Source organism: Dermacentor variabilis, chromosome 5 (genome assembly GCF_050947875.1).
Source record: "Dermacentor variabilis isolate Ectoservices chromosome 5, ASM5094787v1, whole genome shotgun sequence".
NCBI lineage: Eukaryota > Metazoa > Arthropoda > Arachnida > Ixodida > Ixodidae > Dermacentor > Dermacentor variabilis.
In genome coordinates, this window is record NC_134572.1 from 119,237,497 (window position 1) to 119,264,410 (window position 26,914).

Sequence of the window (26,914 nt, forward strand, 5' to 3'; positions counted from 1 at the left end):
TGCTTGGTGATCCCTTCTTCACTTTGTTCTACGCACCTTATTTCGCACAGGAAACAAGTACAGGTTATTGTGCGCACAGGAGTGTGCAAAACAGATAAGATGGTTTTCCTTGTTTTACAAGCTCTTGTTGACTTACATTATCATATGCATTTCGAGCATTTCTGTATTCATCCTAGATATCCTGTATCATCCTGTTTTTTTTTACTGCTTCACGCCATACGCTCTTGCAATAAAATAATGCAATAATAAGCAGACTAACCTGTCGCCCCTCTTCGAACGTAATATAGCCAAGTAAATGTATTTTCAGCATCACAGTTACTGTTCGCAATGCAGAGCGATGTTAGCGCTGTGTTTGCTTCCTCTAACGCTTTACCACCGTTTAGGTACCCTATGTGCAGGAAATGTGATGTGATTAGCCATTGTCGTATTCATGTAAATGCAGCTCCTAAGAAAGCAACAAGAATTCATTCACTCAAGGCTGGCACGTGCTGAATATATTATACAGTATGTGCCGCCTTTCACTTGAGTTATTAGCAAAAAAGAATTGTAATACATGTATTATGTTCATATATGAATGACATTGCTGATATGATATATCTTGACCATTTGCTCATGCATGGTAGGCAGTGTTCATTAGTTAAGTAACACCTGCATTTATTATTATCGTTTACAAGAGGGCTAACTTTGAGGAGAAATCGGGTTTAACCTGATTTTGATGAAACTTCTTTGGGATACAAAAATCAGGAATTATTAGTAATCAGGAATTATATATGTTTATATGCCAGTCAGTGTTTCTGCACAGAATATAAGTAATTTTAACGCAAAGCTTTATCAGGGTTGATGCCTGGGTCCTTTCTGTTCAGCTGCGTATCCTCGATCGCAGCCTCAATAATAATTGTAAATGTGTTTAATGGCGAGTTTTGAATCGGAGTCACCCAGTGCAACGGCTTGATGCTCTACCCATTAGGACTCCGACACATGCTTGGAAGGACAGAACAGCAGCCGTACCAATCCTTCCCTCGTGCAAGCTAGCAGTTTGAGACATTGGGTGTGTGCGTCGCGTCGCATAGTGACAATTTGCTTAAACAACTGCAAGAGCGCCAGTTTATGTCCTGTTTCCTTTGTAGCGGCTGGTGCTTTGAGACGCTGTGTGGCATTGCACTGCCTTCCGGATTGGCTCAATTCGGCCCGCACACAACACCGAGCGGGTGTTGTTCCGTCTACTTCAGCGGTGCATTGTGCATGCAAGTGCATCCTCTTGATGCTCAAGTATCAGGCTTTGTACTCCAAGTGGCATTAGGCATTCCCTTAATTGCAGCCTCTGTGCCACACCTGTAAAACCAGTTGTAGGCAAGTGTTTGAGAGTGACATCGAGCATTCTCTCCCTCATTCCCTCTCGTATACAGCAGGTGTGTGTTGTGCATTGTACTTGAGGTGTCTTTGTGTGTTCAGCTACACATGGCGATGAGGAGGCTCAGTCACAATTGTGCTCTGTAGAAGTGCACTTAGAATGTATGCATCAGTATGCTTATGATGGCTCCTTAGCAAGTCTAAACGGCTGAAGTTAAGTATATGCACAAGCCAATATGCTAAAACTTTTCATCACATGCATTTTGCAGCAAACGCTTTATGTTAACATAGATTTCCACAATGTGTGGGATCTGCATATTTTTTTCATTAGAAACTTCAGTTTGCTGAGCCAACATTGTCAGTATTGTAAGTTGCAAAGATTCAGCATAACAGCAGATCTGTCTGCTTAGCTTGCCTCGAATGCAACTAAGTGTTAGAAATAATTTTACAATTAATTTTTAAGCTGGAATTTGTTAAGATAAGCTTTCTATAAGCTACTTAGGTTTAAAATCTACATATAGATAATTTTCATGCATTCAGTGCATTTCCATTAAGCTGAATCTCTGGTAATGCCAACAGATCTGCAAAGTGCCTTCGTGTTCAGCATCAGTCATTAACACATAGACTTCTTGGGGGGAATTGTTGCAGGTATGCATTGAAGTCTTACTACTACTAATAAAGAAAGACAATCTATATTTACATGTTGATAGAAAATTACAGTGTTTGTTTCTTGAACTATCTGCTGTGACTGTATTACTGCATGAAGCTAGGCTTCTAAATTAAATTATATGGCTAATAAAAATTGAAAACTGAAATTGGCCCGTATAAGCTGTGCCAATGCATGAAGTAGCACCTTAGTGTAGCGAAGCACTACTACACATTGGAAATTTTCCAGGAAGCATGTGTTTCGTGCTTTGTGTTCGTATCTTCACGACTGAAGAAAGTTGAAAAACATTAATTACTTTCTGAGGACACAGTGGGCCACCAAGGAGTATTGTGATATCGGTGTGTGACGCTTGCTCCTCTCAGGAGACAGCCTGGCTTGCCTGATCAAATGAAAACACATCTTGACCTGATTATATGGGCAACCAGGAAGAAAGAGATCAAATACGAGGTATAGGCTCACAGGAAGATGGAGGAGATTGAGGAGCCATTCCACTCTGGGAAGGTGAATGAATGACCAGTGAAGCTGTAGCACATCACACAGGGTTAGACAGGGGTACATGTATTTATTTCCATCATTTGATAATGGTAGTGATGATAGCTTTGTGGTTACTGTGATATGCACCGATTGGTTCGGTTACATCCTTAACAGATCTTTGGCCAAAATTAAATCTATGCACAGCTGTTGTTGACTAATTAAGTGACTTGGATTGGTGTGGCACGTCAAAGCAAGCTCTTCTAGCACAAACTGAGTGAACCATTTCTTGTATGGTTTGGAAATATCCACATCGAAGTCTTCAACGACGATCACACGGGTAGTGTCGTCACGGCTAACCAAGGCTAAATGTGTGGTCATGAACTTCCCGATACCACACTTGGGTGTGCTGGAGATATATATACACAATAGATATCACAATTCCCTCTTTCATTTCTACGGCACAGACATCCCCACAGTCAGTGACATTGTCCTCGTGTGAGTCAAGAGCGTATGGTTGTACATGCATTTTGTCCTTTGTGTATATGGCAGTGCCTCCTGTTTATAAGTCCATGTGCTGTTCACAAACGATTCCAGTATACCCACCGACTTGAAGCAGTGCATCTTGATTTATTTATTTCATTTATTATTATTAAATGCGAAGCATTTCATGGCGAACATTTGCCACTTTGACAGTACTATCTAGCCACCTATGTTTTGGTGCATTCATGGTCGTCTCAGTAACTTGGTACGTGCAAAAAAATTGGCATACTATGAAAAGAGTATATGACAAACATAAATGATCAGTCATGACGTGAATATCATGATGTGTGTCATGTAGGTGTTGAAACAGCTGTGTATGTCGTGGTGCTCTCATGGTCATTTCATTAACTTGGTAGGTACCGAAGTTGGCATAGTATGACACAGTATGACACAGTATGACACAGTATGACACAAGTGTATGATGAACATAAATGGTAGGTCATGACATGAATATCATGACGTGTGTCATGTAGGTCATGAAACAGCCGTTTACATCTTGGTGCTCTTGTGGTCGTATTGTTAATTTGGTAGGCTTCCCGCACACTGCTTTGCATAACATCGATTCCCACAGGGTAAGGTATCTGCCAGCTTTCATCATCATCATCATCATCATCATCATCATTATTGGCAGAGTGCTTGAATCCTGCTTCACCTCTGCTGCAGGTCGGCCCAGTATTCCACTATCTCTGGGATCGGCTCATGCTCACTTTTTCTATCGTTCACACGTACATGAAAAATAGATGGCACCCTAGCCATATGAAGCTTTGCTGTAATTGATAGACAGCAGGCAAAGAAGGGAGGCCTCAGCTTTGAGCCAATGTTTTTGACGAGGGGACTTGTTTTCGAAGACAGGTGCCCTAGTTGAAACATTGGTTCTAGGCTGAAACATCCCTCATACATCCACTTTTCATAAAAACAATGAAACAAGGCATTACCAACATAAGTAAAATGTGCATTCAGGCTGGCATGAGTGAACGAGCTGGTGTGCTAAATAGACTATCAGTGAAATTTCCTTTTTTCTTTTAGCGCAAAAACAGAGAGCAGCTCGGGACATGAGGAAGATTCTGGCGAGATGTCCATCTGCAGGGACGAGCCACTCTTCTCACCCGTCAAGGAGTGTGGACCCCCGCTGACGGGAGGGCGGGTTGGTGCTGGCAACGGGGGTGCCCTCTCCACGGACAGCCTGGACTGCAGCTCGTTTGAGGAGCATGACCTTGTGCTGACGTGCCAGGCCAACAAGGACAACTACACAATAGCCTTCCAGCAGAGTGGAACACACTTCTCCGACGACCTATCGGAAGGCAGCGTGCCCTCGGACCAGCAGAGCCACCACAGCAGCAGTGCTGCAAGCGCTGCGGTAGGTCGTTGTGGCAGGAAGTTTAGTTAGTTTGGCTGAACAGAATTGAACAGCCACAAAAGATGGGGATGTACAGTGTAGAATACATCCCCTCTTTTGCGCTGTTCGACTTGCTTCAACATGAACCAACAAGCCCTTTTCAGCATGCTCCTGTAGCTGGTTGGTTTGCTTGAATTGTATCGTATTTGCTGTGTTAAAGGAACTACCATTCACAACATGTTTTTGGGTCGGGGTGGGAACAAGAAGGGCGTGTTTCACTTTGATGAAAACTAGCATTCTTTTATTCCATAAGCAAAGAATTATATTTTTCATTTGGTTCTGAAAGTGGTGCAAAAATGACGTATGGTTTCACTCGACAGTGGAACAGTGTAAGCAAAACTGTGTACCATCATGTGACCTAAAACCTTTCCAGGGAGAGTTATATTGCTTAAGTACATTGACGTAGTGCTTAAAATTGTATTTTAGGCGCTTCTGCTAACTTTTGTTTGCATTGTAGAGTAATTTCTTTCTAATTTTCATTAACGCATGTTGAAAAGTAGCGCTGCCTTGCCTTGGTGCAGATTAAAGAGTGGTGCATCAGCGAATCCTCATATGTGCGCTGTTCACTCTAAGAAAAGTTTACATCCTTTGGAGCGTATATTTGCCACACAACAGTAATCGTCATCTGTCCTGCCCGCATTCCCTTTCTTGAAAATGCTGTGCTCGTTAATTTCCTGTCAGAAATGCTATGTCATGCTGATAACGTGCATGCCGTTCGTTACTGGAAAGTACCGGGCTCGCCGCGTTAAAGAAAAGAAATGCGGACAAGACAGATGACGATTATTGTTGTGTGGCAAATATGCACCCCAAAGGGTGCCACTGTTTTTAAAAAAGAGTGTTGACATGGGGGACGTGCATCAGTGAAATTCACATTGTGGTAGTAGTGTCAGGGTTGCTGTCAAAACGTTTTTGCGCTTTTAAGGCATGTCGTTGTCATCACAACACCAGTGTAGGCATTCTTTACCATAGTATGCTTGCCAGAGTGTTGCACAAAAGGCTTGGATTTCGGCGGCAGTGTCAACTGAAAACACACATTGCACAGACTTTGTCTGTAGGAAACACATGAGATATTATGTGACTAAGAAAAAAAAGAAAAACAATAATTATGTGCTGAGGAGGGCTATCAGGGTCATAATGTCGGTGTTTAACACAAATTAACAATTTCTGCTGAAACCCTATGCGCTTACATTTTCTCGCTTTTACCGGTGTTGCATTGCCGTCGCGTTCAGTATTAAGTGTTGCTGGAATCCATACACAGTTTAAAGAAGGACTATGCAGATAGAAAAAATGTTTTAAGAATGTCTACTCACTTTCCTAAGAAACGGCTGTGTGTTTAGACATTTCGAATGGTAGGCTTTCTATAGCGCTACAAAATAGGATGTCTTTTTAAATTGGTAGACAGTTCCTCTAAAAGACAGAAAGCAGCACAAAACAGACAGGATGTCCTGTAAAGTACAGGACCACAGGACCCAGTGCTAGGGGTGTGCAAATTTTTGAGACCAAATTAAATACAAATTGAATAGCGCCAGAAGCGAACCGAATATTGGATACTTCTCAAGTAGTTTTTAAATAATGAACAGCTGTTTTCGTAATTAGTATAAAACAATGTTCACATCCTAGTATTCATGATGTCAGCAAATTTCTTTAGTTACATCGCATGTTATGGAGCATTCTTTGTTAAAAGCACAAATGAAACATTCGGAACAAACACAGCAGTTTGGTTGCATACACTCCATACAGAAGATTCCTCGGAGCGTGCAAACGATCGCTTTATAGTCATTAAAGCCTAGCTTCCTGAGCGACATAGCCCGCTCCACTATGTAAGCTTTCATTATGTTTTATACGTATACAGTCACCGACCGTTTATTCTGACCTCACGGGGACTGCGGAAATGTCCGAATAAACAGGTGTCAGGAAAAGCAGATTAAGCAAAAAAAGAAAAAGAAATCCTTTATTTCCACGCACTTATTCGGGCTTGGCAGTAGGCTTGAAGAAATTGTAAATGCGCCGTTGCACGCTGTTCCGTTTACGCGCAATCAGATAAGCCTGAATCTTGGAGAGGGTTGTACGGTCACTATAGGCGGCTGAAAGCACAGTCACTGCTTGTACGCGCTCCGCATGCGACAGCAGTGTAGCACGTGGTGCATCATCTTCCGACTCGGAGTCATCGTCCGGCAGTGCAGCAGAAGCCTGACGAATGATCTGGCTGTTGTCAAGTTCTGCTCATGTCAGTACAGCAGTGTCAGCACCTGTGAAACTGTCAAATGAGACAGTGTCCGGAATCGCAATGCAACCACTGCGCAAGTCTCGGCAGAACATTTTCGGCATCAGTAGGAAGCACATCGGAAGGCGACAAATCCTAGGCCTCCCGGCACCCGCTTGCCGGCATTCCCCAGCGCAATCTGCGTGGGCACTGTCGGCGTCATTAGACACTTGACACAATGTTTCTTTATGCCATTGGATCACCTCAACCTCGACACAGCACACAAAGCAAACACCAGCACGCTGTCACGCTGACACCAGTCGCACAAATGAAAAACGTGGCCTACTCACAGCATCGTGCACGAAGAAAGAAACAAATCAGCTGCTGGATTGTCTTGACATTGCTTACTAAGCTGAGACCGGAACTGCTGTAGCCACTCTATCGAACCAGGCAGAAATGATGATGACGAGCGGGGATTTGCAGTAGCGCCACTTCATGGGGCAACAAGGAGGCTCCGTTCAAAACAAAAATGGCGTTCAGCAAGTTGAACCATGCACCGATCAGAGTCGGTGCGTGGTGCTCTCGATCGAGTAGGTTCAAGGAGTGTCAGAAAAATCAGACGAGAGGTTGCAAGGTGTCCGAACTTTCGGCAGTTGTTATACATTATGGTCTATGGGGAGAATGGCGGTGCCGCGAAGCAGACCGAATAATCGAGCATGTCCGCATTTTTGGAGTCCGAAAAATCAGTCGGCGACTGTACTACTATGCCTGCAGGGAACAAATTTATCGTACTTTTGCTCAAGTTTAATATTTTCTTGTGTTAAGTTAACACTTTAAAATATTCAGTAACTATTCAAGATATATCTGCATTTATGAATAGCGAGTATTCAATTTAATGACCAAATTGAATAGGGCACAATTTGATTTGTTATTATTTCAAATATTTCTACACCTCTACCCAGTGCCAATCCTGTCTGTTTGCTGTCTTGTTGTGTTCTCAGTGCTGAAAGTATGTCTACAATAGGTCGTCCTTGTGCACATTTTGTGTCAATTCCAGGCCTGAGAGCAGCAAATAAAATGGCACATGACTAAAAACATGGTTGAAGTGAGGACGGTAATGACCAAATAGTGTTTGTTCTATGTCATTCTTTTGGATAGTGTTAAATGTCATGCACCGTTAATGAAAAGTAGTAACATATTTTAGCACATATTACCCATACTGAAAGTTTAAGAAGTACAAATTGTGGGTTAAGTGAACTTTTGCCTTTGAGTAAGGCTTCTCATCACTCACACAGCTGTAAAGTCATGTGTGGAGGAATAATTCGTTTTGCATAGGAGGCCACACGTCAAAGCAAAAACCTGCTCTTAAACATGCTCTGCATTGCAATGATGCCGTGTCATGCTTCAACAGAGCAGTACTAGTCTCAAAACAGGTTAGGAGCAGACATACAAAACAAAAACATCTAGGATGTTTTTGTTTTTAGGCTAGCAGTTGAAGTAACTTCCGTAAAAGCTTGTGTGGCTGGCAATGCCATTACTTGCACAGGCTGTATGAGCCAATTAATTTCTTTAAGAGCTTTAGTTGGTAGTGCATATTTGGGCACGTATAAGTTGTAAGTGTTTCAGAAAGGTGTCTCTTCAGGACTTCTTGCCTCTTCCTAGTACGAAAATGCACCTACACTTTCTGTGGTATCATGAAGTTACACGCCAGAACTTAGTAATCAGACGGTTAAAAAAACTTTTTTTTTTTCAAGCATAATTCTTGTTGCGTCGAGCTGTTGTCGCCTAGAACAAAAGCCATGATGATATCTCTGTGGGTGACTGCAATGTTTGTGTCTGTTTTGTGTTGGATGTATGCAGCCGGCGAGCGGTGGTCCTGGGTCCATGGCGCGGTCCGAGCTGTCCTTCACCACCTGGCACAGGCTAAGGTCGTCGGGTGTCCGGCTCAAGCCGGACTCGGATGCAGGGAAAAGTCAGAGCCTCCCCAACCTTCTTCGACGGTCGGCAGCCGTGGCGGGACGCATGGACGTGGCCGGCAGCTGCCTGCCGCTTTACACGCTGCAGGTGGGATGGGAAAAGCATTGCCGTGATCTTAAATGTTAGAGCACGCGACGGGGCACGGATGAACAACATGAAAACAAATGCTGTCATTGAATTGCCTTATTTTTATATTTTATTTACATTTGAGGAATAGTATATGAATTACATTACAAACAAAGGACTCGTATAACCTACCACTTGCCTGGTATATAGCTTTCAGATTCACGCTGTGTAGGTGTGCTGCTGACTGAAATAGAAATTTGGATGGTGTGGACCTTACACGAGTAAATTACGATATGTTGAAGTTTTTGCATCCAATACCTTATGGTTGTGCGTTGTCATAATTCATTTTGCTCTTACTTCTCAACATACCGAAATAGATCTAGAGCAAATATGGTTTCCCCTAAGAAAATGTTACAGGGCCCCTTTAATTTTATGCCTGCAGCGGTAGACCCTGTGTATTTCTCTTTGTGGATGAAATCCACCGGCCGAGTTGGGTGAGCCACTTGCTGAGGACACTGGTGGGGGTGGACATGTTGGCAGGTGCAGTCAGTTGCGATGGTATTTTCCTGCCACAAATTCTCTCATGTTGTTCTTGGTGCTTGTGTAGGTGGGGATCCCGGGCATCAAGTGTTACACTAGGCTAGAACTGCAATTACAGGCATTGCTGTGTGATGGTGTGATGTGTATCCACGCTATTGTACTTTCTGAGAAGTAAATAATCTGCTTGACCGTATGTTTAATGACGAGCCCCATTGTGTGTGCTGGGTGTGCAAGATTTCTCATTACATCATTAAAGATTACTTGGACACAAGGAGGTTTTATGTCTTAGGACATCTTCGTGCATTGCATGGATGTCACTACATTTACCGTATTTACACGATTGTAAGTCGACTCGAATGTAAGTCGACCCCCCCATATCGCTTAACCGGAAAAAAAAAAAAAAAATAGAGCATACCCGAGGGCGCATTCGATAACGAAAATTTATTAGTAGCTGACATAGTCACTCGACTACTCGTCTTCACTAGTGCTGCCATCGTCATCGTTGCTGCGGTCCCACCGCGCGTCGTGGTCCAGCGAAATTTCAAATTTGGCAAACAACCGCACCAGGACATCTTGCAGAACAGCAGCCCACGCCAAATGCACCCAACCACACGCAGCCATCACGGAGGCTCTTTTGACAGGTCCGGTTGGCGTAATTTCGCAGTCTTCTGCCGCCAACCACTCGTTGTACTCACGGCGGAGCAGAACCTTTAAATTAAGGCGAAGGTCCGGGCTTGTTTCATGACCACGTCGCACTTCAATGGCAGGGACCGATCACGCATTTCAGCGACGTACGCCGCAAGCTTAGCCTACAGCTCCGGAAAGCGTCCAGACTTCGGCACGTGGGAAATTTGTCACTTGCCGTCACAGGGTGACAATTTCGCTTCGCTGCAGTCGCCACTCTCGCACCACCCATTTAGAAACGTCGAAATTGCGGCCCGCTGCGCAGTGATTTGTTTCTTCGGCGTAAAGGATGGCAGCCCCCTTGAACGCTGCTGTGAACGAGTGCCGAACAATTAGTGGGCCTGCAGCACTCATGACGACTGGGGAAGCATAGAAGTAGCACGTAGCCGGCAGTCAAGTGGAACGCGTCAAAAAGTTGGTCAAACCAATTCCAATGCCTTTAAACAGAGAAAGAGAAACCCGCGAGCTGCGTCTGCTCTTCTATGAACTACCGATACCCCCCGCAAGCGCCGCCGTTCTGAGGGTGCCGCCGCAAATGGGAACAGCGGCGCTTCCATCAACTATCGACACCCCCCCCCCCATTAGTGTTGCATGCACTGTAAGACTTTCAAAAATGTTGAAAAACCCTTCCGAAAAGCGAACAAACACGCGGGATAGCAAAAAGATATGGGTAGGGCCATAGAGCTAACATAAAATTGTAACTACGTTGTAGCTCTTGTTTGTATCGCTTTTTTTGGCGCGGCCATGTTTTGGTTTCGATTGTAAGTCGACCCCCCAACTTCAGACTCTCAAATTTTAAAAAAGGGGTCGACTTACAATCGTGTAAATACGGTAGCCATGCATTCTGGCGAAGAGCTTCAGTAGCAATTCTCTTAATGTCGTGTACTAATTTAAATCTGTCCAAGTTGTACAGTTGTCATTACATTTAATAGAAAAAAACCTGGTAGCAATTATCGTAATGTTGTGCAGTAATTCTGTGATGTGTCTATTGAACCACTGTTCACTCTCAGTGCAAGCTGTGTTGACTCGTCTCGTTGATGCTTTTAACCAGAGTTGCCTATCAGTCGTTCACACAACAGTGCAAGAATGTAATCTCATTTGTGGGGGCCTGCGAATATTCGAATATCTCCAAATCGAATTGAATTGTGACCATTCAGAAAATTTGATTTGCCAATCGAATATCGACTTTGATATTTGATGAACCGCATATTTGGTATAGAGACCCACCCGCACAGTGCCGCATGTCGTGTTTGCCGCGGCGCATGAGCTTGCTGTAGTCCACCTATTTCGGAATCTGAGATGTGGCAAATCACACCGAATCTGACAATGAAAAGGCGCCTTTACTAATGGCACCGACCTCATGCAGTTGACTGGCAGAGCGCCAATGATGGCTATGTGCAGAATGGAGACCGAGTCACATGATGCATAGTCCACAGTTTCATCTGTTGCGTAGATTGACCTCGCGATAACTCACCTGTCGTAAAGATGGGAAAGCTGTTCGATATTTTGGAGGAAAACATCAGTGCAGAACCTTCTATGCATTAAAAGATTGACATAAAACACAGGTCACTACAAACTGAGAACCTCATTGGCATCCAGTAGAACATGACATCTATAATCCTTTAGCTTCAGAGGGGAAAAAAGCACTTGATTCGGTTGAGCAAACATTCTATACATAAAAATGTGTTTTGCAAACCTTTCTATATTAGAATGCAGGCATACTACAGTAGATTTCCGTTAATTCGACCCTGATGGGGCCAACAAAATTGATGTATTTATCCAGTGGGTTGAATTAAAGATGGAGAAAACACAAAACACACTGCTGACTCATTTGGCGCTATTTTCCCGTGTGTAACATGCCCCCGAACTAAATGTGTGCTTGCTTTCTAATTGTCCAGAGTAGAAAAGTAATGTGGAATACGCACCAAATTTTTTATCTAGAGAAATGTGCAAGGGTCTAATATCAGTTGCACAATGATGACCGGCTTTTCTAAAGTCAGCTTCACTGCACGATTTTTCAGTCGGCAAAGTCAGCTTCGCTGCAATACTTTAATGTTATGCAGTTGTGTGGTATTGATGGTTGTTATGCAGTAAAGCATGCAAATGCCGCAAAGGCTGTTTTGGCAATTTGTCCGGTTGAACCACTCAAGCAATTTTAGGCTGACTTTCCTGTGAAAAAAGAAAAGAAAACTGGCATTAGAACCAGGCAAATAACGTAATGGGACGTTGTGAGCTACCTTTACTGCTTGAAAATCTTCCTAGGACAGGCCAAAAATAGATGTTCTTGACGCGTGATTTGACGTCTCATCAATGCATTCACTGTCCCCTAAGCTCTGCAAAGACAGACGCTGCCACTAAACGGGTCTCTATTGCGGGTCACCATAGGGGTCAGGCACATGTGTGCTGATGGGTCAAGCTTGAACTATACGGCGAAGGCCAATTTTAGGATCGAAATAATGAAAGTTTTGACTAATAGAAATGTGTGGGCAATGGCCGGGACTTTCGGCCAGGATCGAATTACCGAAAAATCAAATTAGCCTGAGTCAAATTAACGGAAGTCTACTGTAACTTGGAGTTCCCTTCAATAAGAGTAGACCATACTGTATATCTTGGTTTGTATTTATTTATTTATTTGATACTGTCAACCCCGTTATTGAGGTTGACATGTACATTATTTGCCCAATTTACTGATAGCTTGCTACATTCTTTTTATTGAATGCTTCAGGACTCCGGAGCATGTGGCACCACCTTTCTTGTACAAAATTTCTAAGCATTAAATGTTGTGATAAATTTCCTGATACTTGATATTCGATTTGATAGCCTGCTCTCTTTTTCATGATTTGATTTGAAACCTACTATTGGTATTCACACACCCCGATTTGGCTTCTTGATGTGGCCATATTTACACCTCACCTCACATGTACCTATTGTACCAGAAAGTGTACCTATTGATTTTCAGACTGTACTCAGTTTCACACATAGCAGGCAATGATATGACGGCTCACTTCTCTCACTAGCCCCGTTTACAGGAATGTGACAGTGTCGCATTGCATGGCATTTCTAGTGCATCGCATAAATTTAAACCGGTAATGCACTAGGAAGGTGCATCGCATTAATACGCCAGGCGAGGGTAGATTTACGGGCGAGAGTCGACTCTCGCAGAGCATGTAAACGCAGGATCGTCGCATTAGGAACTATGGGAATGGATTAGCTGCGGGACTGCCACGCCGGTGAAGCTGCGAAACAGTAACGCCCGAAGCAGAAGCAAAAGGGCATCCTCCACGGCAACTTCACTCGCCGCAGTGTGCTCTATGCGAAACTATTTCTCGGTGCTCAGCCACCAACGTGCACTCGGCCCACTACCGGAAACCAGTTACACTGAAAGTCGGCTGCACTTCCTCTATACGACACCATGTGGCGCTACGTTCTCGCGAGAGTTGATGCGCTACATGTAAACGGCGTCGCATCACCTTTCACTAATGCGCTTGGAAATGCGATGCGCCACTGTCACATTCATGTAAACGGGGCTACTGCTCACATTTGGGACCTCAAAGTAATGTGCCTCGTGTGAAAGGAAGAAATAGGTGTGTGTTTCATGTAATTTGATGTAGCATGTACTCTAATGTTGCAAAATATAAGTACCATATTTACTCGATTCTAACGTGCACCCATTTTCCGTGACCAAAAAATAAAAAAGATGAAAACCTCGATTGTAACGAACACCCGTTTTTCATGACCAAAAAAAAAGAATTTAATACGCACCTCGTGCTTTCATATAGAAATACTATTTTCCCTCATTTGGAAAAAACAGATTTATTCCCAGTACACTAAAGTTGCAATGAATAAAAACACAAATGGAAGCAGCGTACTTTGTCGCCAAGATTTTCACTGTACCGGTACAAGTCGCGTGGGGTAATAGATATCGCTTGTCGTCACTATCACACAACTTATCGCTATCAACAGACCAAAGCATTTCATCCTCGATGTCATCCATGGCATTCAAAATCCCGCACTTCTTAAAGGTGAATACATCGAGCACAAGCATCCCATGCAGACCCAAACTGCCACTGGGTCTCTTCTGCCAAATGTTATCAATCCAGTCAGCGACTAAGTCTGTAGTCATCCAACCTTTTTTATTGCGAAAGCAATACTGCTCGAGGTTTCCGATCTTGGCCGTCGCCCGGAGAATCCACCATTGACCTTTAGCGTGACCTATGTGTGACATCATACCAGCTGTGGAAAAGCGGGTCCCCAACTCGGCTCGTTGCAATCGTCCCAGCGAATCCTCCTTGCTGCAGCTGCGCGCCACTGCTGCAAGGGGTGCTCGCTGTACGTGACGTCATGCCAGCTGTGGAAAAGCGGCCCCCCCAACTCGGCTCGTTGCGATTGTCCCAGCGAATCCTCCACGCGCCGCTGCCGTGGGGGAGGCGCTCGCTCTACATGACGTCATGCCAGCTGTGGAAAAGCGGCCCCCCAACTCGGCTCGTCGCAGTCGTCTCAGCGAATCCACCACGGTATGTCGGATGATGTGTATAAGGTGAAGCTGCAACGGTGTGCTGCAACTAAGAAGTGGCAGCGTGCGGAAGAAACGGATGAAGAGCTGGAACAACGCTTAGCTAAACGGCGTGCATATTATGCAGCCAGGCGAATGCGTTCAACATCTCTTGATCTGGGTGCATCTACAAGTATCATGCATGCTCTCAATGCTGAAGCGACTTTGGTGACACCTGATCGTTCGACAGCAAGCCTTATGGATGCTTTAAATGGCGACGAGACTGCATCTACACGTTCGATGAGCAATATGGAACTCTACAACCTGAACAGAAGATCGCTTTCGCAATCCACTAGGCTTAGCCAAGCTAAGCCTCTGCCAATTTTTTTCATTTGTGTGCACAATCACGCCACTCGGAAACACAATACCTTTCGAGAGTGTCTTCCGTCTGAAGATAAGATATGGCTGCAGCTTGTGCCCATCCACAGTGCAACAAAGCATTGCGGTGACTCTAGTCTTTTCGTGGCCGGAAAACAAAACATGCACTTGCTTCGCCCCCTTTTTTTCAATGGTTGTGGTGGCAGGCATGTCAAAGTAGAGCGGTGTCTGATTGGCATTTCCAATCTGTCCGAAGTGGTAGCCGTTTCTATGGCGCAACTTCAACATGTACCACTGGAAACTGTGCAATTTCTCTTCGTATTCTTCGGGCAATTTTTGGCATATCCCTGTCCGCCTTCGAAGAGAAAAGCCTTTTCTTTCCATAAAATTTGATAGCAAGCACCTGTTCACTTTGAAGCCACTCTGCATTAGCCCTTTCTGTAGGGCTAACTGCATCGTCCCTACTTTGAGCAAATCGGTCGTCACAGGCCGTTGTGACGATCACTGCTCTTGCACGTATTCCGCGAGCAGCTCTTCTATTTCGGCGAAGCGGCCCTGCTTTGGTCCACTGAAACCCTTTCCTGTTCCTTTGGTGATGAAAATATTCTCCTTCTGTTTGCGCCAGTTCTGCACGCAAGTTTCGGGAACTCCGAACGCCTGTGATGCGGCCAGATTTCCGTCCGTCTCCGCACACATGATAACTTTCCTGTTAAATGCGGCATCATGGTGGACTCGGCGTGTCTTTGCAGTCGGCGCTTCCATGCTGACTGAATAAATGGGAAGACAGGCGGTAGATTAGGTTATACCAGCGCCTGGTTACACGTACAACATGGAGGTATGCACATGGAGGAAGCCACGGCAGCTAGGCTAGAAGCCCATATGAGGTGGCCATTTTTTGAATGCCGATGGCACTATGGTAACGCAGATTTAGGGTCGTACTCGATTCTAACACACGTGCAATTTTTGGACCCATTTTGTCGGAAAAAGAGTGTGCTTTAATTCGAGTAAATACGGTGCTACATGTAGGGCGTCACAGATCTGAACCTGTGCACTGCCAAACGACCTGAGTGGCACGTTTCTGTGACCAGCGGCCATAGCGCGCACCGTTTGTGCTCAGACCAAACTATAACTTGTTGCATAGTGGAAGCACGTAGAGAGAGAGAGAGAGAGAACAACTTTAGTGAAAATGCCTGCAGAGTCTGTTAGGCTCCCTCCATGAAGGGAGGAAACGCTTTTACCGCGACGCGGCCACTACGTCAGTCTCGTGCATTGTGCTCCTCGAGGTCTTGGTTCCTCGCTACTTAGCACGTAGATGCACAAATATTACTTGACTCAACGTAACCTTATGTACAAAAGATTTAGCTGCTATATAGGAAGTAGCTATTCTCTGGAAAACATTGCAGATCACAAGCAGCTTCACTGGGAAACATGCCAAGTGAGACTTCCACAATTGCACTGCTTCAGTAGCTTTCGCAGTCTTGCCTGCTAAGTATGAAACTGAGTATGGTGCTTTTGTCACTCTTGCCTGCAGGCTTTATTTCTATTTTAGGCTTGTGGAGTGGAATGAAAAAGTAATTTAGTTTGAGGGGCTGCGAATGATAAGCATTCAAGCAGTGTTCTCACTTCATTTGTCGAGAGTCCAGGGATGTTTTGTTTGGTGTGCCATGAACATTAAAATGAGGGGCTTTTTCTTCTTTCTTGACAGGCGTCCACGCATGGTGCAGTTGATCCACCTGACGCCCGGTCCGTGTCCCTGCTGCGCCTCTTTATGCGAAGCAAAGCTGGCAGTGGAGGTTCTCTCTCCAGCAGCCATTCCGAGAACTCGGATTCTGTGACCACGCCCCGAGATGGTGCCACCGCCTACCAACTGCAGTCATCCAGCGAGGACTCCAGCGGGTCTATGGATTCCAAAAGCGACAGCAGTGAAGACCCGCCGCCGCCGCCAAAGCCGGTGGAGCCGCTGGTGCGGAAAGTGCTGCGGGCCAGCACAAACCTCGTGGGCAGGGAGGCCAATAACAACAATGTGGAACCGACGGCTGCCAACGACAATGAACGGCTGAGGATGGCCACGTCTGAGAGCGAGGAGGAGACGTCGCAGTGCTTCGAGGATAGCCTTGTGGAAGCGGCACAGGCACGCATGAAGCCTGCCAATGCAAGGAGCCCGATCCACGAGGAAGAGGAACCGTTCGAGTCAAGCGGAGATGAAACAATGAAGGACAGCCGCGACCTGCTGAGCAGTGGCGGAGGCACATCTTCCGACAATGCGGGCGTCATTGAGCGGCGTAACAACGACGTGAATTCTTCATTGCGTTGCGCCAAAGGTGGTGCTTTGCTCGGTGGTCCCCTGGGAAAGGAGAGGATAAACAATGTCTTCTTAAAATGCAACAAGAACAGCAATGCCATGGCCGCTGAGTCAGATGATCGGCAGTCCAGCCGCAGCACGCAGACCAAGCGCTTCAACTGCAATGACGGCTCAGGATCCAGTTCTATGAGGAAGGTGTCTGACAGTAGTGGAAGCGGAGAGGAAGGTCGAAACGCACGCTCTTCGAGTCTCCTCTCAAGTGGCTATGTGAGCCGACAGAACTCTGTGGACCAGATCCACCGGCAAACATTCCTCCTGAGTGCCGGTGGAAACAGGAGAAAACAGCCGCCTACAGCAATAGCTCGAATGAGGCACTCGAGCACTCAAGTGCCGGTGCACATTCGGGACCGTGGCATTCAGACCAGCGTGGAGGGTGCTGTGGCAGAGAACTCAAACTGGCTGTACACAGTAGACGATACGTCGGCCCTGTCAGGACAGCGAAGCTTCAACTTGACATTGCGCCCCCAAGAAGCTGGCTTGAAGCAGGAGGTGGAGCCAAAGCGATCTATTTATGTCTGCTACCCAAATTACTCCCTTCCAGATCTTAGTTTTCTGAAGGAGCTGGCCGCCGCCGAAGACAAGCCTGATCTGGTTCTACGTCCCACGCAGCACAAGATGCCACAGCCTGGTGTGTCGGAAGCAGCCACCGATGGGGCTGTGGCGTCTGCACAAGTGCCACCCAATGAGTCGCCCGTGCACAGGCGAACACACAGCAGCGAACCGCACTGGCGGCGACCCAAGTCGTGCAACGACTTCGAGGACCTCTCCCGGCGCAACCTGAGTCACATTCAAGACTGGGACTCTCTAAGCGTGCTGCTGCCCGCCGAAGTTAAAGCCATGGTGTCCCACATCCGCCATGCGGCTCCTTCCTCAAATCCTGTGCCAGACTCTCAGCAACAGCGGGGGATCCTGCGCAAACTTTCAGATGAGGCCAACAGCCGGCCAAGGAGCCAGTGTGACACCCTCGTCGCAGACGCCGACAGGATGTCCACGGGCACGGGCGGCTCAATCGAGTTCCCTAACCGGCGCCACTCGCTGCAGGACTATCGGCGGCTCCTAAAGGGCCTCCCTGACCTGGATGGCCTGCTTCCACCCTGTCCAAACCTGGCCTGCAGTGGAGGCTTGCAGCGTGACACCTCGTTGCCCCTCTCCCGGACCAACTCGGAGGGATCATGGCGGCGTGCCGGAGGCCGGAACGCAAGGCGCTCTGCACCTCTGGCAGCTACCTGCTCATCGTGTCGAGCCAAGAAGGCGGTGAGCTTCAGCGAGGACCTGAACGTTCACACGAATGACACACGGTCCATGCGAGGAGCCTTCTGCAAGTGCACATGTGGCTCAAGTCCTACGACGAACTATGGTCAGTGCTCTTGATGCTCTTTGACGAAACTCTTGATGTGTGTCTTTTTCAAATTGCACGTATAGTATAGTACCCTTCTGGTTATTCGACCCCATGTAATTCAATATTTTATTCAATTTGGACCTGACCAAAGGTCCCTGCTCGGTGCTTATACAATTCTGTGGGACCAAAGTTTCATTATTTCAATCCTGAAATTAGTCTTCAGAGGATAATTCGAACTTGGCTGGTCATCAAGCACCTGCATGAAACCCAATGGTGACCGCATTGGGGACTCCAGTAGTGGCAGCGCTCATCTTGGCTGCAGTTAGGGTACAGTTAATGCATCAAGCATATGTAATCTCCCATTGAAAACGGCTGTTTTTGACCTGGTCAGGAATATTTTAAAGGAAAGTAGTATTACAATGAATTATTACGGTATTCACCTGACACTGGCTTGTCCCGTTCTTTCTTTTTCGAGTAAATTTGTTCGAAAATTGCCTGGGTGGTGCAATCCGATACGAAACACAAACCTTGTTTGCAATAGCCTACCATCAGAGCGAGCCTGGCCAGTGTCAAAGGCCATTGCCGTCACAACGTGGCGGCATTGGATGGTGACAGAATGAGTTTGCACATAGCATAACGACAGCTATGCACTGCTTTCAGTCCAATTATGAAAGCAAATTTAAATAAGTTATTTACATGTTAAGCTAGCTGCAACAAATCGCCTGACTTGTTCTTGATGTTCCAGATACCTGATTGTATGTCGCATGACAAACTAGTGAAATGGTTAGTCTAGGTGTGGGCTGCCATCAGATTTGTGATTTTTGCGGAGTTGTTTGATAAATGCGAAATATAAAACATACTATGGATCGCATGGAGGTCGACATCTTGTGTTTCCTCATAGACAGCGGTAAAGTGCTGTTAGGGAGGTATGACGATAGACATTAAGTAAATAAAGCTTTATTGTGTGAAGGTAAAGTTCCCCAGTTTCATATTCTTATTGTTAGAATTAGAGGTGCGATAGGTGCTTCTCACCAAGAAATCGGGTGCATGGTTGATTTCCTTTTTATTTGCGCACTCCAATTTTCATCATAATATTCTACTTGGACTCCATAAAATGGGGCGTGCATATTCAATTCCAGGACATGTTAGAATCTGGGCAAATGCAGCGAAACCTCGTTAATTCGAAGTCCGCTATACCGCAAGAAGTCAGGTTAAGCAGAATTTCGAATTACCCAAAAAGAAGAAAAACGCCCAGTAAAGGGAGGCCAAATTGTGCAGCACAAGCATGTTACTTGTATTTTCCATGTAGCAGGATTACTTGGTACTTGGTACGGATTACTTGGTACGCCCCATGACCCTTGGTTCACTGAAACAAGCAATCATTTTCTGAGGTTGTTCCACTTTCTTGAGAACCGGGGCTGGATGCCTCGAAGTATGTATATGGCCAAGTGTGCTCTTGGCACTATGCAACGATAATTAGCTTGACACCGAGCCAGAAACACTGTCAGCCATGCATGCAGATGCGTCCACCTCTGAGTCTCGTGAAGCCCAGGAATACCGTAATGATCTCTATCCCACTAATCATGCACAGCACTTCACAGTCACCAATGCTGCACTTGATAACCAAAGCGGATGCACAAGTGGCCTCATTATCATCTCAGTAATCGCCTACTGTCACCCAGGTTGGTGACTTCGTCTTCCATGTAAGCGCAATGATGTCCGCACATCTGCTTCTTTGCTTAAGTAGTCGGTGAAGTGGCTAAGCCTATTTGGCCTAATCTGTCACCCCCGTTGATGTCTTTCTACACTAGAATAAACACGCGCGTGGTTGACATTTCTCATGCGGTTGGGAATTGTATGCACACAGTATACCAGTAGTGGAGAAAACGTGACAACACCTGCTGTTTTGGCCTTGTGTTCTGTATTCTGTATACAGGGAAGTTTGATACATTAGAATCTTACTGTGTTAGACGTAGGACAGAGTAAGCTGTGCTCTTGCATGGTGAAAATCATCACGGGAACACGTGGACTGCGTAACCTATGCTGCATGCTAATGTGTGCTTCCTTGGGCCCATGTTTCTAGGGACAGGTGTGCCTGTTGCGAGACATTGAGGTGGCTCTTGCTTTCGCAATGCAGGTTCGTTGGAACGGCCGTCAAGGAAAATGACGCTATTGTTTGGTGGTAGCCAGGACGACCAGCATGCTCCACACGAGTTTGCCCTGTCACCCAAAGGCCTCTCCCCATCGTGGGGTATGTCACCCTTGTCCAGAAGCCAGCGAGAGCTCGTTGAGCAGAAAAAGGGTAAGGGGCAGCAGCTGAAAACTTGTTGAGCAGTGGTACTTATTCATTATTGGTGCAGGATGCCTTTCTAAAATTTGAACACTCATAATGCGACGTGAATGCAATATTGCACAAGTGGATGGAGCAGACGCTAATAAGATTAAAACTAAGCATTTCCTTAAACTCTTCTAAAGAAGCTAATGGTATCTGTGCCAGCAGCTTGGGGAAGTTAGGTAACTTCACTGCCACACTTTGCATTATATATCAAATTATTTTGCGTATCTGCAGCTTTTCTACAGCTAAAAAAAAATGAAGGATAGCTCACTGAGGCTGTGCACACCATACTTCTAAGCTGGGCTGTTGTGTGCAACAGGATGAGTAAAGTAGCTCAAAAAATTTGGAAGAGTGTCTCTAACAAGTAGTACACAGTACTTTTGCAGGTCAAGTGCCTGTCCAGCTCTTCTCTTTCCTTATACTTTTTGTGGCTTTATGTTGTTGAGCAAGTGACATACCTTGCTTTTCACGGTCTGTGTACTTTCTGTACAATTCTGGCATTTGGGCCTACTTGCGTTGCAGGTCTTTTGGACAACACAGTGAGGTCTATAAGACAAGTCCTCGACTGCTACAACACAGAAAAAGAATCCCAGGTGAGAGCCATCACGTAATTTCTTTCTTATTTTGTCTTGATAGTTTGTGACTGGTCATTGTGAATGCGGGCCACAATTCTGCAAGATTCTTTAAAAATCATTACAATATCCTGCTGTGCAAGATGATGAGCAGTATCAGTTACCTTGCAATTCAAAATTTTCTGAGAATCTTTTTAAGTTATAGTTTCAGCAAGCATGATTGGGGCATGGATCAGACAGTGTTATGTGCAGCATAGGTCACTACACAGTCTTGATCACTGCAAAACATGCAGAGAACGGAAAGGCCGGCAATGTTACGTGTCAGCACAATCAGTAAGTGGTAACAGTTCGAGCACTGTTTATTAACTAACTTTGGTTCTGCTTTAACTTCATTATAGTGTGGTTTTACTGCACATTAACCATGCTAACAAACTTTCAGCCGAGAGTAATGGGCTTGTTGCATGTCATGCATTTAGTCCTGCTTTCTGGTTTACTGATTATTATGCACAATATAATGTTGTCACATTGTAGTGATGGTGAAGAACGCAGTAGTGAAAACTGTGAATCACGAAACTAACTCTTTATTGGGCGTACCTGTGCCCAGAAAATGAAACAGTCAAGCTCAACAATAGCGGCGAGCACAGCCAGTGATTGTTGAAAGTCTCATCTGTGGGTCAAGTGCATTGGCTTTTATACATCACTTGTTGAAGGTTCCAGCATGATCGCCGCTGCCTGCACGCCTTCCAGAAAGTACAGCTTAGACCACTTACAACATAACTGCTTATAATGCAGAATCTGCTATAAAGCTGCCTTTTCTGACTCACGGTTACCCACCCATAGAATACCATATACAGTAAAACCTCGTTAATTCAAAGTCATCGGGACTGCAAAAACTCTTTGAATTAAGCGGGTTTTCGAATTAACCGAACACACAAAAAAATGCAACCCAGGCAAAAAATTTCGCTGCAGAAATCGCTACCTTTATTCGGCGATCTTTGGATTACTTAAAGTAATCAGAGATGCTGGTTTGCCGTATCCTGTAGTTCGAGGCTCCAAGGGTCATGTTTCCTAGTTGGCCTACTACATGCAGCATTTGAGAATTTCCACCGTGGCACTCAACAAAACTGTGGATAACATTCAGCAATCCGATAACTTCCCCGAGAGCGGGTGCTCGGGAGGGCTCGTTAGCGTCGTCGTCATCGCTGTCATTACACATGGTTGCGTCAGCAGTAACTTCACTCTCCAAGTCTTAGTAGCACGTTTGTTGATCATTTTCAAAGTTCAGACACTCGGCTAAGCCGACTGCACCGGATTCGCTATCCTCTGCACAGAGTGCATTGATGTGGTCGCAATACTCGGCTCCTTCTTCATCAAGCATCGACAATGCTTTTCCTTTGAGAAGCCAGTGTCTTCAAAACACCGCATGATCAAAGTGGGTTCCACTTGCTTCCATGCTTACACAATAAGACATATGGCCCCGAGGAGGTCGATGGAGTACTCCTTGCCGTTGTCGTAGCAAAGGAGCATGCGCTTCAGCAGGTGGTGGCGGTGTGGTGAATGACGCCTTGGTCCATTGGCTGTGAGATGGATGTGGTGTTCGCAGGAAGAAATACCATCTTGATAGCTTTCAGGTGTGGGATGTCACCATGCACCAGGCAATTATCAACAACGAAGAGTACATTCCTGCCTGTGGCCGCGAACTTGCGGTCAAGCTGCCAAACATAATCTTCACATATTGCGCCTGTGACCCAGGCTTTCTTGTTCTGCCAGTAGATAAGCTCATCCCTTGACGGCAGCCGTGCATTTTTTAAGCAGCGAGGCTTCCCACTCTTTCCAACTACGAGTAGCGGGAGCTTGTGTTGACTGCACATGTTCGTGCCGAATAGAACGGTAATTCTTTGCTTGCCCTGCTTTCGACCCTTGACCCCAGTGTCCTTTGCTGTGGACGTTTTTGCTAGGCAAGGGAGAAGCCTGTGCTTGGCTGCTTATCAGTGGTGCGCTCCGCATTGAACACATGAGCACTGTCGGTGTTTGATGGCTTTGGCTCTTCAGTTTGGGTGCAACCGTTGCGATGTGCATCGCCGTGAAGTACAGATATCGGGTGTGCAGCCTTGACTGCCGTCAGTTTAAGGTGCATTCTGCAAATTTAGTTCAGAGCTTTTAGGCTTTATGCTCCCATACGAGTTTCCATCGTTCCTACCAGTATGTGCATCATACAGGCTTGGTAGGTGTTCACAGTAGTTGCTGCGGCTGATTGCCCAAAAAACAAAACTCCGCTTCATACACACTGCTGTCAGTTCAGCCCATGCATGAGATCGCAAGCCCAATCCCCTATGGGTACATTGTATCAAGAGCGAGCTTCCCGTGACAGCATATTTTGTTTGGCACTGCTGTTGGCTACAGCGCACCTTGTCGGGAGTAGCCGATGGAAGTTGCAGTTTGGTGCTGAGTCAGCGAAACCCAGCGCAGTGGTTGTACAGCACTTGAAAAGCGCAGAAATCACTTTGACAACAATAGTGAGGGCGCAGATGGCGTGGGCAACTCGTATGGTGGCAACTTGGTTCACGGTCGCCATGATGTCGACATCGCAGATCAGTCTCAGAAATTGAACTACACACTGTACAGCATCCGAAATTTAAGTTGCCACTCTACATCAGTTCTGTGGAGTTGGTGGCAGGGCCATGGGGAATTTCGAATATGTGAGTGGGTCCGAAATGCTTCATGTGAAGTCCACGGGTTCTCAGCCATCAGCCTTTCAACGTTCGTAAATTTAAACGGATGCAAATATCCCAGTTGCACGCTTCAATTCTCAGGTACACGTGGCCTCTTGGTCTACATATTTTGCACGTGTTGCAGCGATTGAAAAAAATGTTGTTTTGGTTATAGTGCAGTATCGCTTATAGTGCAGATATTTGCGACTCCGGTGACGTACACTATAATCGGTGTATGCTGTACTAAACAATTCCCATTGCACATACAATCATATTACACAAGGTTCGGTGTCAATAGACACAACAGATAGAATGAACAATAACCTTCGAGTAAGTTACAAGTAATGCAGGCACGTCTTGCGCTGAGCAATAACTTTGAACTGTTAGCGGGTGATATGCAGTCCCAGAGAGAAGGATAAATAAGTACACATGTCAAAATCCATCACCTGTCTCAAGTTGCAGTCTTATTGGACAGTGTACATGTGCTTTGTGGATAGCACTTGCCTTCATGTATCGCTGATCATGAATATGGACAAATGAAACACGGTAACGTTGAAGACGTGGGCAATTCGATGAAATCTGGGACAGTTCTGTAAAATCCTGCACGTTTTGCAACCGTGGATCTAGATGGTGTCCTCACGCCGTGTGTGTTCTCTGCAGCCTGCTGTGGGTGGTGGGGCTGAACCGTGCCTGTCTGAAGGCAGTGCCTGTGGCCGCCTTGCAATTGAGTTCCTGGTACCTGCACTTCGGGAGCTGCTCTCCGATGGACTACTGCCCCACGTGCGGGGCGTTTTTGGTCGCCTACCCAACTCACTCTGGCACCTGGCACACTCCCTCAGCCAAGCCAGTGAGTCCATCTCTCTGGACTGTGATGCGTTGCACATTTGCCCTTGGCTGCTGCTCGATTAGCCTTCAAGCTTTCCTTTTAATGCTTGAAGGATCGCTGACACCCATATTTGAAGTTGTTAAAACACCTATCACACACTGCTCACATGTAAAAATAACACACTTAGTGGGCACGAAAGTCTGGAAATGCATTTTAAATATCTTAATGTGACACGAAAGTTGGTCCCTGAGTGACATCATCGACATTATTGTGACGTCATGACAGAGAGCAAAATTTGCTGGTGCTCTAGCAATAAGGCTATGAGGATGTTGCACATAAAAAAAATTAAGTGCTGCGCACATTTCTTTGGCTACGCCTGCATGTGGTAGTCTTAGCAATCCCAGGAGCTGAGCAAGTCAGTGTATCATGATGTCATAACGCTTACACCTCATGGGCACTGAAATCGAAATTAGCTGGTAGAAACAAGTGCAAGAGACTTCTGTTAATTCGACTGCAGTTAATGCAATTTTTCGGTCAATTTCAACCTGGCTGAAGGCCCTGGCTGGCACCTGTGCATATATATAAGCCCAGACTTTCGTTGTTTTGATAAAAAAAATCAGTGCTCATTGGATAATTCAAACTTCACTAGTGGACAGTCCTCTGGATAGTGACCCCTTTAGTGGCAACATATCTTAGCGGAGCTTAGCAGACAGTGACACTCGTTATCTCCCGTCGAAAACACCTATTCTCGGCCTGCTTGAGGAAGATTTTTCAAGCAATAACGGTAGCTGACATTGTCGAGTTGCGGTCCCAATTCTAATGTGCGGCTTTTATTTTTTTCCACAAGGAAATTGTGCCAGAAATTGCATGCGTGACTGCATCGCAGGCAGAAAACCAAACCATGTTCACGATGTTTGTATGCTTTATCATGTAACAAATCTGTATTGCAGCAAAGCTAGCTTTAGAAACGGTGCGGTAAAGCTAACTTAAGGAAGCTGAGCAACATTGTTCGTTCGGTACCTGTTAGACCCTTGCCCATGTTTCTTGGTAAACAATTGGGTGCGCGTTAAATTTCTACTTTTTTTAGAAACTTTAATGTAATTTCAATGCTAGTTTTCCACTTTGGACACATAGAAAGCAGGCATGCATTTGATTCAAGCGACTGTTAGAATCGTGCAAGTACTGCCAAATGAATTGGCAATGTGGTTTGACGTTTCTTTTTGTGCGTCTTGTTTAATTTGACCCACCAGGTGATTCAATCAATTTCGTTGTTACCCTCAGGGTCAAATTGCTGGAAGTATACTGTATTATAGTAAATTAATTGCAGTCCTTTGACGCTTGCCAGTATTCCTTATGATGTTATGGGTCTTGGACTTTCATTTACAGTCACAGACCTATTACTCAGACGTTGGCAGTTTCGACACTGTTAATTTGGACATTCTCGATTACTCGGACTGCTTTGTGGCATCGCCACCGGCTGGCCCCTTAGACTTCATATGTATAAAGACGACTGAAATTTCGAACACCTTACTGCACGCCATTTGATAATTTGGACTCCACCTACAGAGATCAAGCAGAAATAGCTATATTTTGGCTTTCATACGTCGCCTGCATCCCTGCAGCATGGCTGTCGGATATGTTACCGGCACCTGCTCAAGACCAAAGCTAGCGAAGCCTAGTTGATTCAGTGCTGACCACGGCCAAACCACAGTACGAGCCAAGCCCGGCAAGCTTAATTGTAAAGCTGCATTTTAGGGCCGATGGGTTTGTGCTTCTAGCATTTGTTCATTCACATATTATAGTGAAACCTCATTAATGCGTACCTGGCGAGAACGCAGCATAACTATACGCTAAACGGAAGTATGCAAACCACCAAGTACAAATTCGCTTCTCTTGATGTATGCTGCACCGCTGCCGCCAAATTAATCATGTTGCCACAGTAAATGTAACCTAAAATATGCACTACGAGGATTTTTCTGGCGTTTTTCCTCAGCGGTGAGAA

General features: G+C 45.6%; 1 protein-coding gene across 2 annotated transcripts in view; it reads left to right on the forward strand.

The window, feature by feature from the left end:
* Window positions 1-26,914, forward strand: part of LOC142583123 (uncharacterized) — a 120,061-nt gene that overhangs the window by 78,903 nt on the left and 14,244 nt on the right. For both annotated transcript variants that reach the window (XM_075693454.1, XM_075693453.1), the window contains exons 4-9: window positions 4,058-4,388; window positions 8,491-8,694; window positions 16,473-18,486; window positions 20,606-20,770; window positions 21,326-21,396; window positions 24,747-24,933. In XM_075693454.1, coding sequence (XP_075549569.1) covers window positions 4,058-4,388; window positions 8,491-8,694; window positions 16,473-18,486; window positions 20,606-20,770; window positions 21,326-21,396; window positions 24,747-24,933 — 2,972 coding nt within the window. The remainder of the gene's footprint in view (window positions 1-4,057; window positions 4,389-8,490; window positions 8,695-16,472; window positions 18,487-20,605; window positions 20,771-21,325; window positions 21,397-24,746; window positions 24,934-26,914) is intronic.